Below are 27,586 nucleotides of genomic sequence, written 5' to 3' on the forward strand. Positions count from 1 at the left end.
CCGGTCTGGGGTCTGTATCCATTTAGGGTTTCTTTTCTGGGGTCTGTATCTATTTACGGGTTCTGGTCTGGGATTTGTATCAGGTTAGGGGTTTAGGCTAGGATTTGTATCCATTTAGGGGTTCTGGTCTGGGGTCTGCTTTCAATTAGGAGTTCTGGTCTTGGGTCTGTATTCATTTAGGGGTACTAATCTCTGGTCTGTATCCATTTAGGGGATCGGGTTTGTGTTCAGTTAGGGGGTCTGGTCTGGGGTCTACATTCATTTAGGGGTTCTGGTCTGCGGTCAGTATTTTTTCAGGAGTCTGCATTTATTTGGGGGTCTTCATTTATTCAGGGGTTCTGGTTTGGACCCTGTCGTTATGGATTCTAGTCTGGGGGGTCTCCCATTAGTTTAGGGTTTTGGTCTGGGCCCTGTGGTCAGTCAGGGGTCTGCACTCTGTAGGGGTCTGTGCATTTGCCAGGTGTGGGGTGTCACACCGTCAGTGCTCGGTCACGTCGGCTGCTGCTCTCAGCTTCCTCTGTGCTCAGCAGCCTCGGCCTCCATTGAAGTGTAACAATAACAACAACCCGCAGCCGTTAGCATCTTCCTGAACGCCGCGGCCCCCTCACGCCATTGGCCGACTGCGCTGTCAATCAAAGGTACAGTTGGGCGTGGCTAGAGCAGCAAGTAGGACAGCCGAGCAGACGCTGAGGCTGCAGAGCCAGGAGGAGGAGGAAGCGCAGAAGCTGCAGCGCCACAACAACACCTCGGAGGGCTCTGCTGCACATCTGCACCCCCGCCGGGAACCGCGCACTGATACCTGCACCCCCGCCGGGAACCGCGCACTGATACCTGCACCCCCGCCGGGAACCGCGCACTGATACCTGCACCCCCGCCGGGAACCGCGCACTGATACCTGCACCCCCGCCGGGAACCGCGCACTGATACCTGCACCCCCGCCGGGACCCGCGCACTGATACCTGCACCCCCGCCGGGAACCGCGCACTGGTACCTGCGGCCAATACAGCCCGGGCTGATCTGTGACCGCTCCACCTGTCCGGCGGCTGCAGGAGGTGAGAGACCGAGACCTGCACCTGGAGAGGATGTGCGCGGGCTGTGTGCGGTGCAAGCTGCGAGATGTAGCTGAGCTGGATGTGTGCATGACACGGGGGCTGCAATGTGTCGGTATAGTGATAAGTCACGGTGTGAACTGGCACCAGAGACGTGTGTGTGTGTGTATATGTATGTATGTGTGCGCTCGTGCGTCTGCCTCCGTATCCGCCTCTGCGTGTGTATTCGTCTGCCTCCGTATCCGCCTCTGCGTGTGTATTCGTCTGCCTCCGTATCCGCCTCTGCGTGTGTCTGCCTCCGTATCCGCCTCTGCGTGCCTGTGTAGATAGTTACACTGATAGACGATGGATATCTCCATCTGTGTGTATCTATCTGCAGTCCCAAGTAAGACGTATCGCCTCCACTCTCTTGCACCAAATAAACTTCAGCCCCACTACACCACATGGATGCAGCAGAGCTGAGCTTCCCCATGGCGTCTGTGCGCCTCCGTGTGAGGTGTGTGCAGCTCTGTGAAACTTCAGCTCCATTTCTGTTATGAACATAACAACCCCATCTCTGCTGCGCCTTCTTCCTCCTCCCAGTTCCCTATAAGCCCCCTGTGACAACCCCATCTCTGCTGCGCCTTCTTCCTCCTCCCAGTTCCCTATAAGCCCCCTGTGACAACCCCATCTCTGCTGCGTCTTCTTCCTCCTCTCCTCCCAGTTCCCTATAAGCCCCCTGTGACAACCCCATCTCTGCTGCGCCTTCTTCCTCCTCCCAGTTCCCTATAAGCCCCCTGTGACAACCCCATCTCTGCTGCGTCTTCTTCCTCCTCTCAGTTCCCTATAAGCCCCCTGTGACAACCCCATCTCTGCTGCATCTTCTTCCTCCTCTCAGTTCCCTATAAGCCCCCTGTGACAACCCCATCTCTGCTGCATCTTCTTCTTCCTCTCCTCCCAGTTCCCTATAAGCCCCCTGTGACAACCCCATCTCTGCTGCGCCTTCTTCCTCCTCCCAGTTCCCTATAAGCCCCCTGTGACAACCCCATCTCTGCTGCGTCTTCTTCCTCCTCTCCTCCCAGTTCCCTATAAGCCCCCTGTGACAACCCCATCTCTGCTGCGTCTTCTTCCTCCTCTCAGTTCCCTATAAGCCCCCTGTGACAACCCCATCTCTGCAGCGTCTTCTTTCTCCTCTCCTCCCAGTTCCCTATAAGCCCCCTGTGACAACCCCATCTCTGCAGCGTCTTCTTCCTTCTCTCCTCCCAGTTCCCAATAAGCCCCCTGTGACAACCCCATCTCTGCAGCGTCTTCTTTCTCCTCTCCTCCCAGTTCCCTATAAGCCCCCTGTGACAACCCCATCTCTGCTGCGTCTTCTTCCTCCTCTCCTCCCAGTTCCCTATAAGCCCCCTGTGACAACCCCATCTCTGCTGCGCCTTCTTCCTTCTCTCCTCACAGTTCCCTATAAGCCCCCTGTGACAACCCAATCTCTGCTGCGTCTTCTTCCTCCTCCCAGTTCCCTATAAGCCCCCTGTGACAACCCCATCTCTGCAGCGTCTTCTTCCTCCTCCCAGTTCCCTATAAGCCCCCTGTGACAACCCAATCTCTGCTGCGTCTTCTTCCTCCCCTCCTCCCAGTTCCCTATAAGCCCCCTGTGACAACCCCATCTCTGCAGCGTCTTCTTCCTCCTCCCAGTTCCCTATAAGCCCCCAGTGACAACCCCATCTCTGCTGCGTCTTCTTCCTCCTCCCAGTTCCCTATAAGCCCCCTGTGACAACCCCATCTCTGCTGCGTCTTCTTCCTCCTCTCAGTTCCCTATAAGCCCCCTGTGACAACCCCATCTCTGCAGCGTCTTCTTCCTCCTCTCCTCCCAGTTCCCTATAAGCCCCCTGTGACAACCCCATCTCTGCAGCGTCTTCTTCCTCCTCTCCTCCCAGTTCCCTATAAGCCCCCTGTGACAACCCCATCTCTGCAGCGTCTTCTTCCTCCTCTCCTCCCAGTTCCCTATAAGCCCCCTGTGACAACCCCATCTCTGCAGCGTCTTCTTCCTCCTCTCCTCCCAGTTCCCTATAAGCCCCCTGTGACAACCCCATCTCTGCTGCATCTTCTTCCTCCTCTCCTCCCAGTTCCCTATAAGCCCCCTGTGACAACCCCATCTCTGCTGCGTCTTCTTCCTCCTCTCCTCCCTGTTCCCTACAAGCCCCCTGTGACAACCCCATCTCTGCAGCGTCTTCTTCCTCCTCTCCTCCCAGTTCCCTATAAGCCCCCTGTGACAACCCCATCTCTGCTGCGTCTTCTTCCTCCTCCCAGTTCCCTACAAGCCCCTGTGCTCCTCTTCCCTTTCTCATCCCCCTCTGGTTGGGGGTCACTTCCTCGCTGTCACCTCTGCACACGTTTTCTTTATTATTGTTATGATTTTTTCTTGGTGATTAAACAGGAAACGTCGGCGACGCGCGTTCTGTTCTCTTATGTTCCTCTGACTCATGAGGATTTTTGCTGATCGCGGCCCAGTTGGGGGGAAGTTTGTAAGTTGTGGTGATGCACTTAAAGGGGCAGGTGCTAACTTGGTGATCAGTGGAGGTCTGAGATATGGGATCTTCACTGAATTGATGCTCTTCTCTAGCGATCAGTGCAGATCTCAGTTGTCGGACCCCCCCCCCCCCCCCACCGATCTCTCCGGTGGGTAGGTGACCACTTCTTCCAATGGAATACCCCTTTAAGCCGGCCATAAATATCAGTACACCACTGCTACCAGACTCTGGGAGAATGAGAGGATGAATCCGACTGACTGAATCTTCCATGAGACCCCTTTGTACATTAGTCGGTCACTAATGATCTCATGCCTCTTGCGCCCCCTCACGGTCTCCTGGCAGCAAAGATTTGACACCTGTCAGAAAAGATGGCCGCCCACTGTGCACGTAGACTTCATATCGTCAATTATTTCAGTGACCCGATTGTTCCGTTAGATCAATGACCGACCTATGAACGTTCATTAACAATCATAACATAGGTCGGACATGCTGGATCTTTTTTTTTTTTTTTTGGTTTTGTCTACACCGTCTTCTAAAAAAAAAAATCCAATTTTCTGAGATGTAGTTTGGGCCATAGATCAAAGGTGGGTCGTCTGCTTATATTCATCTGATGTTTATGGGGGTCATTTATGGTCCCCGTGCACATTGGATAAAAGTTTGCCGAGCGCGCCGATTTCACCAGGATGAGCTGAACATCGGAGCATGCGCATCTCTGAGCGGAGGCCTGATCTAAGGATTGTTGGGGGTCCTACAGATCGTCACGTTATCCCCTATCCTAGTCATGGGGAATACATTGATTTTCTGGGGGAATAACCCTTTAAGACCCACAATCTTATGGACTTCCAGAGGGAGGGTTTGATGCAGTGTTGATTCTTGGACTGTTCCCTACACCGGTGGCTTACCCCCCTACCATCACATCATCATAAAGGCCGTGCATAAGAGCTAAGGAACAAATTCCACTCTGCTACATCTGTCCGTGTATTTCTGCTGTTTATATGGGTGTGTGGTGTTGGCTACACCCTCTCCGTACACCCAGCTTTACTGTACCCTGTAGAGGAGATTTTAGATATTGACTTTATGTATGGGAGCGTGTTGGCTGCGGCACAATTCGGCCTCAGGCATTTATTCGCGTGACTTGATATTCCGGATTCACAAATGTCAGATACTGTTAAGAGGGAGCCACGGCTGCACGTGTACAATATGGACGTTCTGTCACTTTAAATACATCTTCAAGTACTTATGCGCATCCCGTTATACTATACCTTTATGATCTGAAGGGGTGGTTGGATTTTGGTCCCCTCAACTTATTTTTTTTTTCCATAACGTGGAGCTAATCGCCTAACTCTTTAAAAATGTAAAGTGTTGTTTGATGTAGAAAATCTTATTTCCAGGCTGCAGTGGTATTTAGGACCTTAACAAGTCCGAAAAACCAACTTAAAAAAAATCTTCACCTCCTGGAGGTCCCAAGGGTGTAATACTTAGTCTGTCCTGCGGAGGCTCTGCAGAGAAATTGAACATTTGCTACACGTTTTTTTTTAAATTACTCCGTAGAACTTCAAAGTTAATCTGTCATCTCTTGATGTTTAGTTGACCCCCAAAGTTTCCTGGTTCACAGTTTTTGATGTTTCATAGTGGGTGATGAGCATTTTAAGGGCCTTGGGAGGTGGTTGTAGGATTGTTGATGTTTGAGTCTAGGGAATAATGAAATATCTTGTTCTCAATCAGGTGAAGACCTTCAGTCAGACCTTCTGCCGTGGAGAAGTGACCACAACCCAACATGTCCAAATATAAACTGGTAATGCTGAGGCACGGGGAGGGTGCCTGGAACATCGAGAACCGATTTTGCAGTTGGGTTGACCAAAAGTTGAGCGAGGACGGACTGCGAGAAGCCGAAGCGTGCGGGAAGCATCTAAAATCTTTGGGATTCGAGTTTGACCTGGTCTTCACGTCAATCTTAAGCCGCTCCATCCAGACGGCTTGGCTTATAATGCGAGAACTGGGTCAAGAATGGGTCCCGGTACGGAGTTCATGGCGGCTCAACGAGAGACATTACGGGGCGCTCATCGGCCTCAACCGGGCCGAGCTGGCCTTAAACCACGGAGAAGAGCAGGTGAAGATGTGGAGAAGGAGTTACGACGTCGCGCCTCCCCCCATAGATGGGAGCCACCCTTATTATCAGGAGATCCATACGGATCGAAGGTACACGTTTTGTGACATACAGAAGGACAAGCTGCCGAAATCGGAGAGTCTGAAACAAGTGTTGGAACGGCTCCTTCCCTTCTGGAACGAGGAGATCGCGCCTGAAATCCGAAAAGGGAAAAGCGTCCTCATATCAGCGCATGGGAACAGCACAAGAGCTTTGTTAAAACATTTGGAAGGTACGGTGGCTTTACTTTATTTTGTAAAATTCCTTTCATCTGGCATCTGATAATTCAGGCAATGTACGTTGACAAAATACTTACTTAGAGGGTTATTCTCATGTTCATGAATAGGCATTGTTTTTGGATAGTTCTTCTAAAAACTAGCAATTTTGCAATTTACCGCTAATTAACATTTTCAGCCGTTCTTGAGATTGTGAGACTTTTGTTTACAGCTAGTTGCCTTGGAGATCGACCACCGCACTGGTCGGTTTCCTAGGCAACAGGCTGTAAACAAAGAAAAGCGTTGATATCTCAAGAACGGCTAACAATTTTAACAGGCAGTAAATAGCAAAAGTGCTTGTTTTTACAAGCACTATCCGATAATGCCCATTGGTGAAAATGAGAATAACGCCTTTTAAGGGGGTGAAGATATATGATATATGTCTGATAGCTGCTGAGCCCACCGTTTGGACCTCACACTTGCTAGAATGGGTAATTAGAGCACTCTGTTCCTTCTTACTGCACACTAATCCACTAAAAGTCTATAGACGTATGGTGAAAGCCAGTTTCGACACTCAGTTATCTCTGTCAGTCCCATAGATTTAGCAGTTGGACCCCGATCTATCAGAAAAACCTGTTTACCTTCGATTCTCCCCCACTTTATGGCTTTTACCCCCCAATCGTATAGGCGACGACCGGTGTAATGTTGCTGAATCAGACTGCACAAGGTTGACGTGTAGTCTGTTACCATGGAGACACTTAGTTCTACATAGGAGCTGTGTACACAATATGGTAGATTTATTAAAAACTTTTTTTTTTTTTAATAAAAGCATACACACCCCTACATAGTACAGGGGACGTAATTTTACCAAGTACTAGATTGTTTTTGCAGCTTAGTCCAATGGCTGCAGTGTGTTGGCAGCAGCTGTCTCGGATCCTTGGGCGGGCACCTAGGTTCTCCATTTTAGTTTTTTTTACGTTTAATGCCCCTTTTGTTCCGGTTGGCAGCATGACACAAGCCTAAGCTTGGGTGATCACTTGGAATAATTTGGAGTCAGACCATGCGCACATTCCGAGCAGGCAGCAGACCACAAATGCTGACAGATCGCTTCTATTGTGTGATGCTGGCCGGGGACAGAAAAACACTCTTTAATCCTAATATGGTCTTTTAGAGAAACCCTCCTATTTGGAGCCGTTGAATTGATTGTGATAGTTTAGAGAATTCAAATAACATCATGCCTCTGTCCAACAGGCACCGTCTTGCCAGCTTGGATTTGGTCAGTCATGATGAGGATGTGGTTTGTGCTGGGTTTTTTTTTTTTCTTCCCTTATCCCTGGAGTAGGAGCACAGCATTACAGCACAGACCTTAATATCAAAGGACCATCAATGCTTTAGTCAGATTTTTCAGAGAGCGATCCCACTCATGGCCTGGTGGGGGGCGGTCTCCTTGTCCTTGACTTGGGGCGGTCCCCTTGTCCTTGACTTGGGGCGGTCCCCCTTGACTTGGGGCGGTCCCCTTGTACTTGACTTGGGGCGATCCCCTTGTCCTTGACTTGGGGCGGTCCCCTTGCCCTTGACTTGGGGCGGTCCCCTTGCCCTTGACTTGGGGCGGTCCACTTGCCCTTGACTTGGGGCGGTCCCCCTTGCCCTTGACTTGGGGCGGTCCCCCTTGCCCTTGACTTGGGGCGGTCCCCCTTGTCCTTGACTTGGGGCGGTCTCCTTGTCCTTGACTTGGGGCGGTCTCCTTGTCCTTGACTTGGGGCAGTCCCCTTGCCCTTGACTTGGGGCGGTCTCCTTGTCCTTGACTTGGGGCGGTCCCCTTGACTTGGGGCGGTCTCCTTGTCCTTGACTTGGGGCGGTCCCCCTTGTCCTTGACTTGGGGCGGTCCCCCTTGCCCTTGACTTGGGGCGGTCCCCTTGCCCTTGACTTGGGGCGGTCCCCTTGCCCTTGACTTGGGGCGGTCCCCCTTGCCCTTGACTTGGGGCGGTCCCCTTGCCCTTGACTTGGGGCGGTCCCCTTGCCCTTGACTTGGGGCGGTCCCCTTGCCCTTGACTTGGGGCGGTCCCCTTGCCCTTGACTTGGGGCGGTCCCCTTGCCCTTGACTTGGGCGAGCACTTAGATTTTGCTTTCTACTAGTAACAAGAACGACCTTTTTATTCTTAAAGCTTGTTAGAAAATAAAAAATTTTTGCAGAGACATTTCTTTTGGTAAATACATAGCCTTTTAGCAGTTGTCCATCCTCCTGGCATTGGCTTGGATGTCTACGTGACACCAGAGGTGGTAATGCCTTGCATAAAAAGGAAATAACTTTCTATTGAAGGTAAAAAGCCGCTCCTCGGGGCATAATTATCCCCAACTCTGAGCCAGTCTTCATGCATGGGAGCGTTTATAGGAAATAACTGCATTGCCCATAAAGTAAAAAACTGGAATTCCTTAGAAGATTGCACAACAAATGCCGGGGTGAGGGTCTTGCAGAATTAAAGGGAATGTATCCACAGTTGTGTTTTCTTCTTTTTTTTTTAAATAATTAAACCTACAAACTGAAAATATATATTTATTATTATTATTATTATTATTATTATTATTATTATTATTATTATTATTGCGCCACTTATTCCATGGCGCTTTACATGTGAAAGGGGCAAATATAGACAAGTACAATAAGCATGAGTAAAACAAGGCACACAGGTACATAAGGAGGGAGGACCCTGCCCGCGAGGGCTCACAGTCTGCAGGGGAGGGGTGAGAATACACTAGGAGAGGGTAGAGCTGGTCATGCGGCGGTTCAGTAGACTGGGGATCACTGCAGGCTGTAGGCTTGTCGGAAGAGGTGGGTCTTCAGGTTCCTTTTGAAGGTTTCCGTGGTAGGTGAGAGCTTGATGTGTTGTGGTAGAGAGTTCCAGAGTATGGGGGAAGCACGGGAGAAGTCTTGTATGTGGTTGTGGGAAGAAGAGATGAAAGGGGAGTAGAGAAGGAGATCATGAGACGATCGGAGGTTGTGTGTAGGTAGGTACCGGGAGACGAGGTCACAGATGTATGGAGGAGACAGGTTGTGGATGGCTTTGTATGTCATTGTGAGGGTTTTGAACTGGAGTCTCTGGGCGATAGGAAGCCAGTGAAGGGCTTGGCATAGGGGAGAGGCCGGGGAATAGCGGGGAGACAGGAGGATTAGTCGGGCAGCAGAGTGTATGATGGATTGGAGTGGTGCCAGAGTGTTAGAGGGGAGGCCAGAGAGCAGGAGGTTGCAGTAGTCAAGGTGGGAGATAAGGGCATATACTAGTGTTTTTGTGGTTTCATGGTCAAGGAATGCGCGGATCCAGGAAATGTGTTTGAGTTGGAATCGGATATCTATCTATCTATTATCTATCATCTATCTATCTCTGTTTTTATTTTATTTATTTTTTTATTTCGCTCATCTGAATTTATTTTTGATGTTTTGTGTTGGATTATGGGGACGGCCATCAAAGTACAAAAAAACAAAACATGTGTCAAACAGTGAGACGGCAAATGTAATAATGGAACATAATTTCTTTGCGGGCATTTAAACCTGCGGGGAAGCAGGTGCCGAGACAATAGATCCAGAATACCTCCCCGGTCAGGAGGCGTCTCCTGGAACCTCCGCCTCTAGGTGGTTTCAACATTCTTTCAATGCCCCGGACCTTAAAAGCAGTAGTGCGGCGTTCTCGACAGGTGACGAAATGTTTAGATGCGTGAGAGACTGTACGGTTGGAACTAGAGAGAAAATATCTGTCAAATGTTATGAAATCCGAATTTTCCTTGTACTGCAACCTATATAAATGAAATTACACTTGATCATATATGTATCTAGGCACTAACAGGCAGGGAGTTGCTACTTACCTGTCTGTGTTTGTTGCCGTTCTTCCCCAGCACAGACCGCTCCTGCCAGGACTTTGGAAGCCTCCGTTGATGTCATGTTTACAGAACGGAGGCGGCTTCTCCCGTCTGCTTTGTTGACGAAGCTGGACTTTCAAGGTCATTCTAATTGACAGCTGGATCACCGCTGCCTCCCTGGGGGAGCCGACTGTCAGTCAGAATGACCTTGAAATTCCCATCGCATCAGCAGAAGGAACGGAATCCTTGGTAGCCGGGGAAGAACGGTAAGGCCATGTGCACACGTTAAGTATTTTTCGCGTTTTTTCGCTATAAAAACGTGATAAAAACGCGAAAAAAACGCTTACATATGCCTCCTATTATTTTAAGTGTATTCCGCATTTTTTGTGCAAATGTAGCCTTTTTTTCCGCGAAAAAAATCGCATCGCGGAAAAAAAAGCAACATGTTCATTAAAATGCGGAATTGCAGGGATTCCGCACACCTAGGAGTCCTTTGATCTGCTTACTTCCCGCACGGGGCTGTGCACACCATGCGGGAAGTAAGCAGATTATGTGCGGTTGGTACCCAGGGTGGAGGAGAGGAGACTCTCCTCCACGGACTGGGCACCATATAATTGGTCAAAAAATAAGAATTAAAATAAAAAATAGTCCTATACTCACCCTCGATGTCTTCCCGCCTCCACTGCATGCTGTCGCTTCGGTTCCTGTAGCTGGTGTGCGGTGAAGGACCTGCCGATGACGTCACTGTCCTGTGATTGGTCGTGAGCGGTCATGTGACCGCTCACGTGACCGTGACGTCACGGAAGGTCCTGTGCGCACACACCAGCTATAGGAAGACGAACGGACGCCGCTGAGGAGATGTCTGGGTGAGTATAAGCATTTTTTTATTTTTTTTATTATTTTTAAACATTCTATCTTTTACTATAGATGCTGCAAAAGCTGCATCTATAGTGAAAAGTTGGTCACACTTGTCAAACGCTATGTTTGACAAGTGTGACCAACCTGTCAGTCAGTTTTCCAAGCGATGCTACAGATCGCTTGGAAAACTTTAGCATTCTGCAAGCTAATTACGCTTGCAGAATGCTAAAAAAACGCGAAAAAAAAACGCAAAAAAAAAAATGCGGATTTCTTGCAGAAAATTTCCGGTTTTCTTCAGGAAATTTCTGCAAGAAATCCTGAACGTGTGCACATACCCTAACGGGCAGGTTACATGTAGTGATGAGCGATCGAGCTTGGACACAGTGTTATCCGATCAAGATCATGTCCTAATCGAGTATTTTCATTGTGCTCGGGGGGGGGGGGGGGGGGTGAGAAATGGATGATTAATTAGAGAAATGGATAAAAGATAAATTACAATGATTCATATTCAAAAATTTAACAAATTCTGGTATGGCAGACAAATCAAATGAAGAGGAGGTCGTCTATGTATCTGCCATACCAGAACAACTGTGACGCATAGATGGCAATTCTAATGTTTATCATCGGCTTCCACAATGTTTAAAGGGAACCTGTCACCCCCAAAATCGAAGGTGAGCTAAGCCCATCAGAGGCTTATCTACAGCATTCTGGAATGCTGTAGATAAGCCCCGATGTATCCTGAAAGATAAGAAAAAGAGGTTATATTATACTAACCCGGGGCAGTCCCGGTCCTGGTCTGGTCCGATGGGTGTCGCTGTCCGGTCCGGCGACTCCTATCTTCATCAGATGACGTCCTCTTCTTGTCTTCACGTTGCGGCTCCGGCGCAGGCATACTTTGTCCTCCCTGTTGAGGGCAGAGCAAAGTACTGCAGTGCGCAGGTGCTGGGCCTCTCTGACCTTTCCTGGTGCCTGCGCACTGCAGTACTTTTCTCTGCCCTCAACAGGGAGGACAAAGTATGCCTGCACCGGAGCCGCAGCGTGAAGACAAGAAGAAGATGTCATCGTAAGAAGATGGGAGGCCCCGGACCAGACCACGATGCCCACCGCAGCGGGACCGCCCCCCAGGTGAGTATAATCTAACCTTTTTTTCTCATCTTTTAGGATACATCAGCGGCTTATCTACAGCATTCTGTAATGCTGTAGATAAGCCCCTGATGCTGATGGGCTTAAGGCCCCGTCAGACATAGCGAGATCGCTAGCGAGATCGCTGCTGAGTCACTAGTTTTGTGACGCAACAGCGACCTCAGTAGCGATCTCGCTATGTGTGACACGTACCAGCGATCAGGCCCCTGCTGCGAGATCGCTGGTCGTGTCGGAATGGCCTGGACCTTTTTTTGGTCGTTGAGGTCCCGCTGACATCGCTGAATCGGTGTGTGTGACACCGATCCAGCGATGTCTTCACTGGTAACCAGGGTAAACATCGGGTTACTAAGCGCAGGGCCGCGCTTAGTAACCCGATGTTTACCCTGGTTACCCAAAAAAAACAAACAGTACATACTCACCATCTGATGTCCGTCAGGTCCCTTGCCGTCTGCTTCCTGCTCTGACTGAGATCCGGCCGTACAGTGAGAGCAGAGCGCAGCAGTGACGTCACTGCTGCGCTCTGCTCTCACTGTACGGCGGCACTCAGTCAGAGCGGGAAGCAGACGGCAAGGGACCTGACGGACATCAGATGGTGAGTATGTACTGTTTGTTTTTTTTTTGGTAACCAGGGTACACATCGAGTTACTAAGCGCGGCCCTGCGCTTAGTAACCCGATGTTTACCCTGGTTACCCGGGTGCTGCAGGGGGACTTCGGCATCGTTGAAGACAGTTTCAACGATGCCGAAGTCGTTCCCCTGATCGTTGGTCGCTGGAGAGAGCTGTCTGTGTGACAGCTCCACAGCAACCACACAGCGACTTACCAACGATCACGGCCAGGTCGTATCGCTGGTTGTGATCGTTGGTAAATCGCTATGTGAGACGGGGCCTTTAGCTCATCTTCCATTTTGGGGGTGACAGGTTCCCTTTAAAACCTCATTCATGATTCTTTGTCTTTAGCTTTGAAAAAGAGCACGTGAGAGAGCGTTGGTCACTGATCACACCATGTAATCTTCCCATTTAAGCTTTTTAATCTACTAAATAAGCTTCGGAAATTTTAGAAGCTGGATTCTCCTCTTTTTTTTGCTAAAAAAATTACTCTGAGGTGAGGGAGGAAAACGGAGTAAATTTGTGTCAAATTTAGCATCTTATCAAAAAGTTGTATTAAATCTCGGGAAATATCCAGGAAATCCTAAAAGTGGTGAGAAAAAAAACAAAACAGACAAATACATATAAATTAACTTTTAAAAAGACACGCAAATCCAATAATTAAGCTGGTCCGATCTATCATCTGTACTCCCGTACAAGTCACGCTCCCCTTGGGATTTCTTACTAATGGATGTCTGCAGCTGTGATATCCCCTCCTACAGGAAAGCCTGCTGTGCGCCCCTTTATCCTGTTTTTCTAGGAAGAGGAATCGTTGCCCAGTGCGTCCCAGAATCCTTTTGCCCCTGACATGGCCTCATAGAACCCATTCATACAATAAAAACACAAAACGCTTTAATTGTGGATAAAAATGGCCGTGTAGTTTATTTAGGGTTACATAAATTAATTAATCACCAATAAATAAACTCCATAAATTATAAAACCAAAGTACCAAACTTTTCCAATAAACCAATCCACCCAGACATGGGTGATTTTCCCACAATTAAACTACACGACAGTAAATTTACAAGAATTCAGGGGAGGGAGGGTGGGGTCTTCTTTATCTTCTTCCGCTGACAGAATGACCAGATACCACAAAACAGGTGTGTATATATTCAAAAAAAGAGCGGCAAAGCTGCTTACAGCCAATAGAAAACCGTTTCAATAGCTGCCAAACATACCAGAAAAAACTGGATAAAACCAGTTTCACACTTTCAGAGATGACTGACCTGACCTTTACTTGACCTTTCTTCTGACAGAAAGCCATATTAAATGACAGGGTCCATGAGGCCATGAGACCCCCGCTATATTTCTTTCAGGTTTACGCGGGGGGGCTAACATGGCCTCATAGAACCCATTCATACAATAAAAACACAAAACGCTTTAATTGTGGATAAAAATGGCCGTGTAGTTTATTTAGGGTTACATAAATTAATTAATCACCAATAAATAAACTCCATAAATTATAAAACCAAAGTACCAAACTTTTCCAATAAACCAATCCACCCAGACATGGGTGATTTTCCCACAAGGCCATGACTCAGCGAGACATGGCCCCCCCCAAACCACACAGCCATTTTTCAATGATAGTTTGTAAGTCCAAATTAAAAATATCAAGGCCAATATCAGATAAATGAACCAAATCAGGCCTATAAAGGCCCAGTAAAAAACCCTCCAAATCCAAATGCCGGAATGAAAACCCTGAAATTAAAAGAAAAAATTTTTCCATGGATTTATTGACCCTTCTCCGGATTTTATCTAAAAAAGAAAATTAATTGTTGTGCCACAAAAGTCTGGGAATAATCTTGAAAAAACAAAGTTTGAATCAGGCAGAATTTGTTTAAGATAAATAAAATCGGATCGCATGGCCGATAATAAGTCAAGAGTCCTGATTTTTCCAAGATCATTCCCAGCTACATGAAATATAATTAAATCAGGGGAAGGAAATTTAATTAGCCATTTCTTCACTTCAGCAACCAGGCAATGCCATTTCAAGCCGCGAACTCCATGCCACCAGACCTGAATATCAGAAGGATTAAAGGATAAATATTTAGTATAAAGATCGTTGGCTGGCCCTCTTCCTGGCCCAGAAGATAAAAGAATGTCCGACTATCCAAATGACTAGCGGACCTGAAAGAAAAACAATAATTAATAGTCATAAAGATCATGTCGTACATATAATTTGAACCTTTTGGAGTTCCATCTTCCCAATTCCTTTATCCCTGAATCAGAAAGCCCGGCCCTAGAGGCCTCCGTAGCTGCTCCGATTCTAAACGAATGAGATGTGATTTTAAGGTGTTTTTTACCCAAAAAGCTTAAACATTTCTTTAGGACAAAATTAAATTGAAAGACCGTAACCGGAGAAAAATCACTATGAATGAATAATGGGCCCTGTCCCATAGGTCTGACCTTAATCCAATTTGCCATGTTATCAACAGGGCAAATGATTGAGACATGGATTGCTTTAATGTTCAACCTAGATCCCCTGCCTAATTGATCTGTCTTTAATTTTATTATAAATAAAATTAAAAAACGACTCATGAATCTGGACTTCCAAAATCATGAGTCCCGAAGGCTCCGATTTCTTAACAGAAACCACCTCACCAACGCGAAGTGCTCCAAAAAAGGACAGAGAAAAAATAGAGCTAAATAATAAGGCTTCCTCAAAACTTACATAAACGTGGATGAGACAGGAGCACAATTCTTTCAATAAAGACAGGGAAATAGGTGGTCTCGAGTCAGGTATAAAATTGGTTTTCCTAAAGCCTTTTAAAAACTGCTTACTGGGAAAAGATTAGTTAAAGCAATACTGCCAGAAAGTTTAAAGGAAAAATGAAACTCCTGCTAGGCATTTCGCTATTGCCGAGTAAGACAAACCGTTTTCTACTATCGATTCAGCAAACTTTAGTGCTGCTACCGGATTAGAAACTGTTGGGTCAAAATAATGTAGGTTGCAAAAATTGTTCCATTTCAGCCATGCAGCCGAATAGTCAGCCCATGATCTATTAGATAACGATTTTTTGATAAAATACTGTATCAGAGTGCAACCATGTCCCAAATTGAAAGGGGTAAGAGGGTCCTTCCGAATCCACGTTGGGAACCTGCAGGAAAAAATTCGACCACTGACGATTTTGTAAAGAGTCAGTTATGAAAAGAAATTTGCTCTTTCCCAACTTTGCTTTCAGGCATTGTAAGACCAATTGTCTCAAAATTCTGTCAGCAAAAGTATTTTTAGAAGATAACGTGTTGATAGAAAAAAAAAAAAAAAAACTACTGCCTGGTTAGTGGAAAGGAGTAAAATCCTGGAATTCTGCATTAGTGATCCCCAAATAAATATTCCTGCAAAAATAGAAAATAAAAGTTCCAACACATTACGTTTGAAGATAGTTTCTTAGACACCCAACTTATTGGCCACTGGATGGACATCCAATGAGAGTCAAATAAAATACTGAAGCCACACTGGCTATCCGCTGTGAAAAGAAAGGGAAAAGAATCGCCAGAGACAAAAGATCTGCCATTATGCTCTGACAAAAAGGAGAGCCAAATTCTAGCATCTTCCTTTAGGTCAGAATGGATACTAACATGCGAATGAGGTGAAGATACACCTTTAGTGGCATCCTATAAACTTCTGCCAAAAGCCCGACCTATAGGAATGACGCGAACCGCAAAATTCAATAGACCTAACAATGATTGAATTTCCTTAAGAGTGACCTTGCTCTTGGCTAAAAAATTTGATAACGCAATGCGCAGTTTAAAAATTTTCTCATCAGGAAGTCAGATTCCATTTTTTGATAATCAAGAGTGATTCCCAGAAACTCGAGGGATCTAGGCAGACTAACTGTTTTTTTTTTTTTTGAGCAATAGGAACACCAAAGTGCTCACACATTTGGATAAATTTATTGAGGGTATCTTCGCATATTGAGGAACCATAAGGACCGATAAACAAAAAATCGTCTAAATAATGGAGGATACCTGCATCCTTACAATTAGTTTGTAAAACCCAATGAAGAAAGGAAGAAAAACTTTCAAAATACGAACATGACAAAGAAAAGCCCATTGGCAGGCACTTATCAAAAAAAAAAAAAAAAAAAAAGCAGTCATCAAAATAAAAATCTAAAGAATTAAATCCACACGGGTGAACAGGAAGGAGTCTAAAAGCAGACTTAATATCTGACTTGGACATTAAAGCATTAAAACCAAATTTCTTGAGGATAAGTGGTGAATTAGCCGGAAAGAGCCCTAATCTATTTTTTTTTTTTTTGGCATAATACCCAATGATGATATATGGAAATTAACAAACAGCGGGGTTAAAAAAGGGCCTGAAACTCTGCTTAATTGAATTTCATTAATAATTTTATCCCTAGCTACCTCAGGGTGAGCCTTTAAAGAGGGTAAATTAGGAACAACAAAACAACCCGCCCCTTTAAATTGTGGGATAAATAATCATTCAGAAAAACCATTAAAAAGCAGCTCACTGGTCTCCTGGTTGGGATATTTGCTTAGCCATACTGACATGTTTGCCAGAATCACTGGCATCTGTGCTTTTTGAATTAGGCTCCTTACGTGAGGACTGTTGAGCTGCTTGTTACTTAAAACATTTAGACATAGGGTGTGAGTTACCACAGAACGAGCACTCATGGCGGAATCTACAGTTGTTCCACTTACAAAAGGAATCGTTGAAAGCGAAACAAACACCGCATTTACTTGAACTAGAAGGGGTGAACGGATAATTTGTGCCTGAAAGCTTCATCATAATTCCAGCTTCCAGGATTATGTCCAAGTGCTGAAATATCTTGCTGCAGAAATGGGGAGATTTTTCACCCAAAACTGCAGCAAAAACAGAAAAAGCTTGCACCCAGTTATTGAAAGATTTAAAGATGGATAAAATGATTATTCCAAATAAGCTCTTTAACAGAAGGGCTTAAATGGAATCCTAAGGGAGACAGCTCACATGTCAGAGCTTCTTTAAAAGAGTTAACAGGGGCGGTGTTAGCTGATGAAATGTCAGAGATTGCAGCACTGTGTACAGCTGATGTGACAGCAAGGGGGGGGGGGAATAGCTTCTTTTAAAGTTTCAGCTAACACTTTCTTTATGATGTCTTTTTAATGTGAGTGTGGGACAGACAAAGAAACATTGAAAGTCTCACCCCTTGATGAATGCTGGTCGTTTCTCTGCTCCATACAGCAGCTGGAGCTCGAGCCCTCCATGTTGGGCAAGCTCATATGGGAAGCTGCTGTAAGCGGCGTTTCTTCATCCTCTTCTGAGTGTGACGACAGGGGATCCTCCCGAACCGGTGGTCTGGACCGCAGCTGCAGAAGCCACCGCTGTTGTAGAATCCAATGACACCGCAGCGCTTTTACGGCTGCTGTGTGTTGAAGACATCCCGGCCGCTTCAGATGAGGCGGTCGGCGCTCTGTCATGACGCTGGCGGTGGAAGTCTCGCGCTGGGCTGCGAGAATTCTGAGGAGGGCGGCGCCGCAACTTCCTTCTTCCTTCTTGGACACTGCGGCTGGAAGCAGGCGGCGACGCCGAAGTAGAGTATGGGGTCCTTTGCCTCCTGCGCCTCCCTGAAGCGGTGGGTGTCGGCAGGACCAGAGAGGCTTGACACGGCGACCGAAGGGTATCTTCTGGAGGATGAGGGACAGCATCGGCAGGCGCTAAGATAGGTTTCATAGCCAGGCACTGCCTCAGGCAGTCCGCTCCATCCTCGCCGTCGGCTCTAGTCAGGAGCTGTTGCAGGAGATTCTCCATCCTGGGGTATGTGTCTTCTTTATCTTCTTCCGCTGACAGAATGACCAGATACCACAAAACAGGTGTGTATATATTCAAAAAAAGAGCGGCAAAGCTGCTTACAGCCAATAGAAAACCGTTTCAATAGCTGCCAAACATACCAGAAAAAACTGGATAAAACCAGTTTCACACTTTCAGAGATGACTGACCTGACCTTTACTTGACCTTTCTTCTGACAGAAAGCCATATTAAATGACAGGGTCCATGAGGCCATGAGACCCCCGCTATATTTCTTTCAGGTTTACGCGGGGGGGCTAACATTCTGATCACATAAACGCTACTGACACCACAAAGAAAATCCTGTGAGGAAAGAGCCGGTGACATTGACCTGACAGATGACAGAACTCCTGAGCCCGTCGGTGCCTCGCGCGTTATTTTGCATCCTTACTATAGATCACAACATTTCCTCTCAGTCCTCGTTTTCATTCAGATGTGTTTTGTTTTGTTTTTCAGGGGTGGAAAGTTGAGTCCTGCGTTTCACATCGCCTCGATTTTTCTACTTCCATTCCTTGCCTTTTTTTTTTTCTTTTTTTTTTTTTTTGGTGGGGAGGGTGGGAAAGCCGATTAACAGTCTTCAGACCCAGGGAATCCCACCTTCATGTTCCTGGTTTCTGAAGGTAGAAACAACTTTCTGAAACGAGCTTCTTGGCGCTGAGTGACCCAACACATACACTTCTATATATAACCCAGTAATGTGATATAAATCGGAGACCTCTAGATAAATATATACATGATGGATCATATCTCTCACATTTCAGTGTATGAGGGGTTTTGTTTTTTTCCTGTTTCCAAAAGTTTTGGGTCGCATCGCTTTAATTATTGACTTCAGACTTTATCTTTAGTCCCATTGCCCATGGTGTAAAATATCCGGCCCCCTCACTCCCCCGGTGTACAACGTCTGGTCCCCCCAGTGTGTAGCGTCCGATTCCCAGTGCCGTCTGTATTTACTTACTATCATGTAACAGAATGGCCGGTGGTGCGGAGCTACCTGATACCAGTCCGGTAGTAACAAGTCCGTTCAAGACATTTTGTCCCTAATCTTCCTTCTTCCCTCCATCACCTGTGAGGGTTTTATTGAGAAGTGGAAGGAACTGCAGCAACTCGGCTACGAAGTGGAGACCCCGTAATGTTACACAGCGGGGTCACCGAGTGCCGAGGAGCGGAGGGAAGAAAATTCACCAACGCTCTGCTGACTCCATAACTGCAGAGTCCAGACCCCCTCTGGTATTAACATCAGCACAAACACTGCGCCCCCGCCAGGAGCTTCATGGTCGAGCAGCTCCCTGCAGCCGTACATCACTAAGCACAATGCAGAGCGTCGGATGGAGTGGTGTAAAGCCGCCACCACTGGACTCTGGAGGAAATATGTTCTCTCCAGTGACAGATCACACTTCTCTATCTGGCAACTGATAGATGACTCTGGGATTGGTGAATGCCAGGAGAAAGTTACCCTCCCGAACTGAATTGTGCCCGCTGTACAGTGTGGTGGAGGATAATACTATGGGCTGCTTCTTAAGGGGTCGGCCTAGGCCCCTCCAGACCCATTGAAGAGAAAAAAAATTAATGCACCAGCTCAAGATATTGTGGACAAATGTAGCTCTACAATTTAGTCCCTGGTGTCCTTAGACTGCTCTTTGGTCTTGGCCATGGTGGAGAGGTCGGAGTGTGATTGGTTGAGTGGACAGGTAACGAGTTCAAACAGGTGCAATTAATACAGGTAATGAGCGCAGAGTAGGAGGCTTCTTAAATAAAAGGAAACAGGTTGGGGAGAGTCGGAATTCTTGCTGATACTTATTTAATGCAATAAAATGCAAATTAATTATGTAAAAATCGTACAATGTGATTTTTCTGGATTTTATTTTTTTTTTAAGATTGTCTCACAGGTCAAGTGTACCTACGATAAAAATTGTAGATCTCTCTATTCTTTGTAGGTGGCAAAACTAGCTAATATGGGAGTGTATCAAATACTAATAATGCCCACCTTTCCTAAACTCCTGACAGTCACATCTTTCTACCAACAGAGGAAAATCTCCATTCTCCTCTTTTTACATTACAAAGCCATTCTTCCAACTGGGGACATAAGATTAAAAGTGGCGATCTGTGAGTGTCTTGTGCGCACACCACTGCTGGGTCGACTTGTGAGCTTTCTTGGCTGTGACTGACCTAGGCCGTAGCGTAGGAGTGACCTTTATCCTTGTGTCAGGACTAGCAAGAAAAGTTCAAGGTGTAACTGGATCCCTGCTCCATCGCCTCCCAAGTGACCTTTACTCAGTGAAATTGGTCACTTCGGGATCCTAGTTCTCTGCTTTTCTATCTTTGTCCCTCCATCGGCCCGACGCCCTCTCATCTATTATTTATTTTATTTTTTTCCCCCTCCTATACTCCCCCAAAATATCATTATTGATCATTGCATGGGTTTCCCACTTCCATTAATTTTTTCTTTTTCGGCGACCTGTATTACACCTCAGTTACCTAATTTTTAACTGCTTCACATTTTTATACTGTAAACAAAAAAACAAAAATTTTGTGTAATAAAAAAAAAAAAAAAAATATATATATATATATCTAATATATAATTGCCTATAATACTACTTCCTGCAATTTGTGCCAACTTCCGTGGCTTTGTCCGGAGCTAATGTCCGGAGATAAGTGACGTCACCAGTGTCCTACACCCAGGCAGAGCACAGGGGCCCCAGGCAGAGCACAGTGGCCCCAGGCAGATCACAGGGGCCCCAGGCAGCATATGGGGCCCCAGGCAGAGCACAGTGGTCCCAGGCAGAGCATAGGGGCCCCAGGCAGCCTATGGGGCCCCAGGCAGAGCACAGTGGCCCCAGGCAGCATATGGGGCCCCAGGCAGCATATGGGGCCCCAGGCAGCATATGGGCCCCAGGCAGAGCACAGGGGCCCCAGGCAGAGCACAGGGGCCCCAGGCAGCATATGGGGCCCCAGGCAGCATATGGGGCCCCAGGCAGAGCACAGGGGCCCCAGGCAGCATATGGGGCCCCAGGCAGAGCGCAGGGGCCCCAGGCAGCATATGGGGCCCCAGGCAGAGCACAGGGGCCCCATGCAGCATATGGGGCCCCAGGCAGAGCACAGGGGCCCCAGGCAGAACATGGGGCCCCAGGCAGAGCACAGGGGCCCCAGGCAGAGCACAGGGGCCCCAGGCAGCATATGGGGCCCCAGGCAGAGCACAGGGGCCCCAGGCAGCATATGGGGCCCCAGGCAGAGCACAGTGGCCCCAGGCAGCATATGGGGCCCCAGGCAGAGCACAGTGGCCCCAGGCAGAGCAAAGGGCCCCAGGCAGCATATGGGGCCCCAGGCAGAGCACAGTGGTCCCAGGCAGAGCACAGGGGCCCCAGGCAGCTTATGGGGCCCCAGGCAGAGCACAGTGGCCCCAGGCAGAACATGGGGCCCCAGGCAGAGCACAGTGGCCCCAGGCAGAGCACAGGGGCCCCAGGCAGAACATGGGGCCCCAGGCAGAGCACAGGGGCCCCAGGCAGAGCACAGGGGCCCCAGGCAGCATATGGGGCCCCAGGCAGAGCACAGGGGCCCCAGGCAGCATATGGGGCCCCAGGCAGAGCACAGTGGCCCCAGGCAGAGCACACACCAAATCGGAGGCCGATGGGCCCCGCCCACCAAATCGGAGGCCGAGGGTCCCCGCCCACCAAATCGGAGGCCGAGGGTCCCCGCCCACCAAATCGGAGGCCGAGGGTCCCCGCCCACCAAATCGGAGGCCGAGGGTCCCCGCCCACCAAATCGGAGGCCGAGGGTCCCCGCCCACCAAATCGGAGGCCGAGGGTCCCCGCCCACCAAATCGGAGGCCGAGGGTCCCCGCCCACCAAATCGGAGGCCGAGGGTCCCCGCCCACCAAATCGGAGGCCGAGGGTCCCCGCCCACCAAATCGGAGGCCGAGGGTCCCCGCCCACCAAATCGGAGGCCGAGGGTCCCCGCCCACCAAATCGGAGGCCGAGGGTCCCCGCCCACCAAAAGTAAGTGCGGCCCCAAAAGTAAGTGCGCCCCCGGGTGCAAAAGTAAGTGCGCCCCCGGGTGCAAAAGTAAGTGCGCCTCCGGGTGCAAAAGTAAGTGCGCCCCCGGGTGCAAAAGTAAGCGCGCCCCCGGCCCCGGGTGCAAAAGTAAGCGCACCCCCCAGTCCTGTGTGTGAAAAGTGCTGCTGTAAAGCTGGTAGCGCTGTTCAAGCACCATGTATTTCCTTCAGGAAATGCCCATCTAATATATAATTGCCTAGAATACTACTTCCTGCAATTTGTGCCAACTTCCGTGGCTTTGTCCGGAGATAATGTCCGGAGCTAATGTCCGGAGATAAGTGACGTCACCAGTGTCCTACACCCAGGCAGAGCACAGGGGCCCCAGGCAGCATATGGGGCCCCAGGCAGAGCACAGTGGTCCCAGGCAGAACATGGGGCCCCAGGCAGCATATGGGGCCCCAGGCAGAGCACAGGGGCCCCAGGCAGCATATGGGGCCCCAGGCAGAGCACAGGGGCCCCAGGCAGAACATGGGGCCCCAGGCAGAGCACAGGGGCCCCAGGCAGAGCACAGGGGCCCCAGGCAGAGCATATGGGGCCCCAGGCAGCATATGGGGCCCCAGGCAGAGCACAGGGGCCCCAGGCAGCATATGGGGCCCCAGGCAGAGCACAGTGGCCCCAGGCAGAGCACACACCAAATCGGAGGCCGAGGGTCCCCGCCCACCAAATCGGAGGCCGAGGGTCCCCGCCCACCAAATCGGAGGCCGAGGGTCCCCGCCCACCAAATCGGAGGCCGAGGGTCCCCGCCCACCAAATCGGAGGCCGAGGGTCCCCGCCCACCAAATCGGAGGCCGAGGGTCCCCGCCCACCAAATCGGAGGCCGAGGGTCCCCGCCCACCAAATCGGAGGCCGAGGGTCCCCGCCCACCAAATCGGAGGCCGAGGGTCCCCGCCCACCAAATCGGAGGCCGAGGGTCCCCGCCCACCAAATCGGAGGCCGAGGGTCCCCGCCCACCAAATCGGAGGCCGAGGGTCCCCGCCCACCAAATCGGAGGCCGAGGGTCCCCGCCCACCAAATCGGAGGCCGAGGGGCCCCGCCCACCAAATCGGAGGCCGTGGGGCCCCGCCCACCAAATCGGAGGCCGAGGGTCCCCGCCCACCAAATTATTCTTAAATTTGAATAAATAAAGTATATATGGATTCTAGACTCCCGATTCTTTAGAATCGGGCTGCCATCTAGTAAATATATAAATATATAAATTTTCTGGGGGGAAAATAGTGCATAAAAAAAATGGATGCAAATGTGACAATTAGTGTTGAGCGATACTTTCCGATACTCAAAGGTATCGGTATCGGATGGGATCTGCCGATATCCAAAAAATATCGGATCTCGCCGATACCGATACCCGATTCCAATGCAAGTCAATGGGACACAAGTATCGGAAGCTATCCTGGATGGTTCCCAGGGTCTGAAGGAGAGGAAACTCTCCTTCAGGCCCTGGGATCCATATTCATGTAAAAAATAAAGAATTCAAATAAAAAATATGGATATACTCACCCCTCCGACGGCCCCTGGACCTTAGCGATGTAACCGGCAGCCTCCGTTCCTAAGAATGAGGAGTGAAGGACCTTCGATGACGTCGTGGCTTGTGATTGGTCGCGTGACCGCTCACGCGACCAATCACAAGCCGCGACGTCATCGCAGGTCCTAAACTCACTGCATTTTATTTTAATTCTTTATTTTTTACATGAATATGAATCCCAGGGCCTGAAGGAGTCTCCTCCAGACCCTGGGAACCATACACTGGGAACTTCCGATTCCGATATCACAAAAATATCGGAACTCTGTATCGGAATTCCGATACAGCAAATATCGGCCGATACTTGCGGTATCGGAATGCTCAACACTGACAATACCCTTCCACAGACTGCAATGCTACCGTGTGTATATATATATATATATATATATATATATATATATATATATATATATATATATATATATATATATATATATATATATATATATATATATATATATATATATATATATATATATATATAATTTTCTCCCTCCTTATTTATTTTTCTTTTTATTACAGGATGCAATAAATTTCACTATTTTGACGATCTAAATTAATGGATCACAAATAAAGTGGTACTATGAGTATAATTTTTATTTTTTTATTACCAAACTGGTTAAAATACATACAATAGAAAAAGGTGCTATATCCAAATAAAGAGGGACTGGAGTGCCATAGGATTCTACAAACTAATGGTCAGACAGGAGGTAAACACTTAAGAAGAAGTGCGGTGATAATTTATTGCAAAAAATTCCTTCACATGAGCTATACTTATGTCCCACATTAGGGAGGATTTCCAATCATGCCCCATATGTTAAGACTAAATAATGTTGGCTATATTAGCATGCTTCAGTTGAACTGGGGAAACACTCAACGGGAAATACCCTCCTAGTGGACAGTCTGAAGTGTTTAAATGCATAAAATGCCAAAAAGAAATGAGATAATAATTGGCATATTACCTAATGTCAGCCGTGTGTAAGATCCCTGGCGTCCCTCTGCCTCGACGCGCGTTTCGCAATGCTTCTTCGGGAGGCGCCTCCCGAAGAAGCATTGCGAAACGGGTGTTTAAACACTTCAGACAGCTATATTTATTGCATCCGGAAAAAAAAAAATGTAAACTTGGGTTCTTCCCATTATTTCATGAAACTACAATCAGTTTTTGTTTTTATTCCCCCCCCCCCTGTACAAAGGAATGTCAAACACTCCTCAAATATGTATCCGTTCTGTAGCATCACAGCTCTTTCAGTTTTGTAGTTGCCGCTGCTGGGTACTGTAGATCCACTTACCCCCAAACCCCCGAGTGGGGGCAGATCTGCAGTGCCCGGCAGTGGCCACTACTCTGACAGAACTGCACTGCTCAGCCCGGTCGACTATTCCGTCAACAGAGTAGTGGACACTGCTGGGTAAAAAAGGGTGGATCTACAGTAGCCAGCAGCAGCAACTACAAACCTGAAAGAGTGGTGCTGCTACGCAACTGTTCAGTGAAAGTGCCAGGTGGCTCCCCTCTCTCTCCCCCCCCGAGATCTGATATTGGTGCCCTATTCTAACGACAGGTCGTTAATCTAAATCTGTCCGCTTTGCGCAATCCTTAGTCCTTGACATTACGCTAGTTACATTAACATCCTGTTTCCGGAATCTTCAGGATTCCGCTCTCACCGGTTTTAAAGAACCTAGGAGCAAGTGTTCCATTTTCCAACAGTGCCTCCACAGGAGAAATGAAGAATTACCGAAGTGCGATAAATTTTTTTTTTTTTTTTAAATCTATTCCTTACCATTCTTTTTTTTTTTTTTCTCTTTCCAGGGATCTCTGATGACGACATAATAAATATTTCGCTTCCCACTGGGGTTCCCGTGCTGCTTGAACTGGATGAGAACCTGCGAGCTGCGAAGCCTCATGAATTTCTGGGTGACCAACAAGCTATCCAGGCTGCTATAAAGAAAGTGGAAGATCAAGGCAAAGTTAAACCTGTTAAGAATTAAGATGCTTCCTGGTATCTCTACTCCTCCACCGGATTTAGATGAATCCCCAAATGGCGCCACCCCTGTCCCGCAGGTTGTATGGGGTATTGCAGCTCCTTTCCATTGAAGTGAATGGAGCTAAGCTGTAATCTCTCCAACTCCCTGTGGATGGATACATGTGGGACCCCCATTAACCAGGAATTTTGCTCTTTATTTGTAACAGGCTTTGTAAATAGATTTTTTTTTTTCCATTGGCACAAATGTCTGAACAAAATTTTTATTTTTTTTAACGTATATAATAGCAGATTGTAATGTGCAGTGAGATTTCCCATCAATATCTTATTAGTAAGCACTTATATGGCAAGCTCAATTTTTGCACCTTAAATATATAGAATTTATTTTTTTCCTTGTCAAGTATTCTGGATCTCTGTTTCATAAAAATTGTATGCTCCCTTTATTTTATTTTTTTTTTAATTTTTTTTACATTTTCATTTACTTTTTTGGGGGTACATTCTTCAGCATATAGGATACCAAAAAAAAAAAATTATCCATATTTAAATTACAAAAAAAGTGGTAGATTTGGATCTACCAAAATTGAACAAAATATATTTTTGTATAGTGGTGTTTTTTTTTGTTTTTTTTGTTTTTTTTTTTAGTCTGTCTTTTTATTTTGGGTAGATTTGCGCAAAGAAATTCAGAGCCTTGGTCTATGGCTGCCAGATCAGAGCCCTGTGAACTTGCACCTATCTGCCAGCGCTTCCTCTCATTAGTACAACGTGCCCTCAAGACGTGGCACATCATATTTTTATTTTTTTTATTTTTCTTCATTATATTTTTTTCTTTCTAGAGGTGGGATTTATTTACTTAATGTTTTTTACCAGACAAGTTCTTAAAGGGAATCTGTCAGTAGGATTAACCCTCCTAAGCCGTCTATATGGGTATGTAGGTCATAGGAAGCTGAATAAAATGATACCTTTATCTGTAGTCCGATGTCTTATTCCAGAGAAATCCATGTTTTTCTTAATATGTAAATGAGCTTTTAAGATCTATGGGCGGAACGTAGATCTCCCTAAGAATCAGCCTCCAGAGCTTAATTTAAATAACCGGGAGTTTACCAGTGTGAGACATGTAATGACTGACAGTCTGCTCTCCTTATCTACATGTCTCACACTGGTAATGCTCCCTTTTCATTTAAAATAAGCTCAGGGAGATCTATGTCCCGCCCATAGATCCTAACTGCTCATTTACATATTAAGAAAAAATGCGATTTCTCTGGAATAAAACGCTGGATCGCGGATATCAAGGTATCATTTTATTCCGCTTCCTATGACGTACATATCTATATAGATGGCTTAGGTAGGCTGATCCTACTGATAATCCCTTTAATGACACAGACCTCTGTTTCGCTTTCTTGCTTTAAATCCTGTGCAGAAGGTGGCCTTCCAAATTTAGGGGGGAAAAAAAGTAGGTTAACTCCTAATGTAGCATTCTATAAGAAAGTATTGCAGAATTTTAAGGTTTAGAATTGTATTTATTGATCACGTACATTTTAAGGGTATGTTGACAGATTAGTTGAAGAATCCTGAATGCATAGCATTATTTGTTTTTACTATTTATATATATTTTTTTGCAGCATTTTACATTGTTGTAGGCTGTTTTTTATTGGTTTGCTTTCTTTGGGGTTTAGAATAAATGGGATTTGCATACATAGGTTTATTTTTCCTGCTGTCCTGATTTGTGTAATAAAAGTGCAAAACTACTGTATAAAGTTTTTTGACTTTTTTTTTTTTTACGGTATGGACAGGGGTTGAGGTTAATCTCATGACCTTGAGGGTGACTCTCCCTCTGGAAGACCAGTC

At 47.2% G+C, this 27,586-nt stretch overlaps 1 protein-coding gene across 1 annotated transcript; it reads left to right on the forward strand.

The window, feature by feature from the left end:
• The first annotated feature begins 675 nt into the window (after positions 1-675).
• On the forward strand, positions 676-27,486 carry BPGM (bisphosphoglycerate mutase). Its single transcript, XM_077266534.1, has 3 exons — positions 676-1,052; positions 5,282-5,934; positions 25,570-27,486. The coding sequence occupies exons 2-3, from the start codon at positions 5,334-5,336 to the stop codon at positions 25,746-25,748; spliced, it is 780 nt and encodes a 259-aa protein (XP_077122649.1). The 5' UTR covers positions 676-1,052; positions 5,282-5,333; the 3' UTR covers positions 25,749-27,486.
• Positions 27,487-27,586: the final 100 nt, after the last annotated feature.

This window comes from Ranitomeya variabilis, chromosome 5, assembly GCF_051348905.1.
Source record: "Ranitomeya variabilis isolate aRanVar5 chromosome 5, aRanVar5.hap1, whole genome shotgun sequence".
Taxonomy (NCBI): Eukaryota; Metazoa; Chordata; class Amphibia; order Anura; family Dendrobatidae; genus Ranitomeya; species Ranitomeya variabilis.

Bases quoted from the DNA above. Each gene is read 5' to 3' on its own strand.
- BPGM (XM_077266534.1), top strand. From the start codon at position 5,334: ATGTCCAAATATAAACTGGTAATGCTGAGGCACGGGGAGGGTGCCTGG. The intron at 5,935-25,569 runs GTACGGTGGCTT...TTCTCTTTCCAG, and splicing joins TTTGTTAAAACATTTGGAAG to GGATCTCTGATGACGACATA.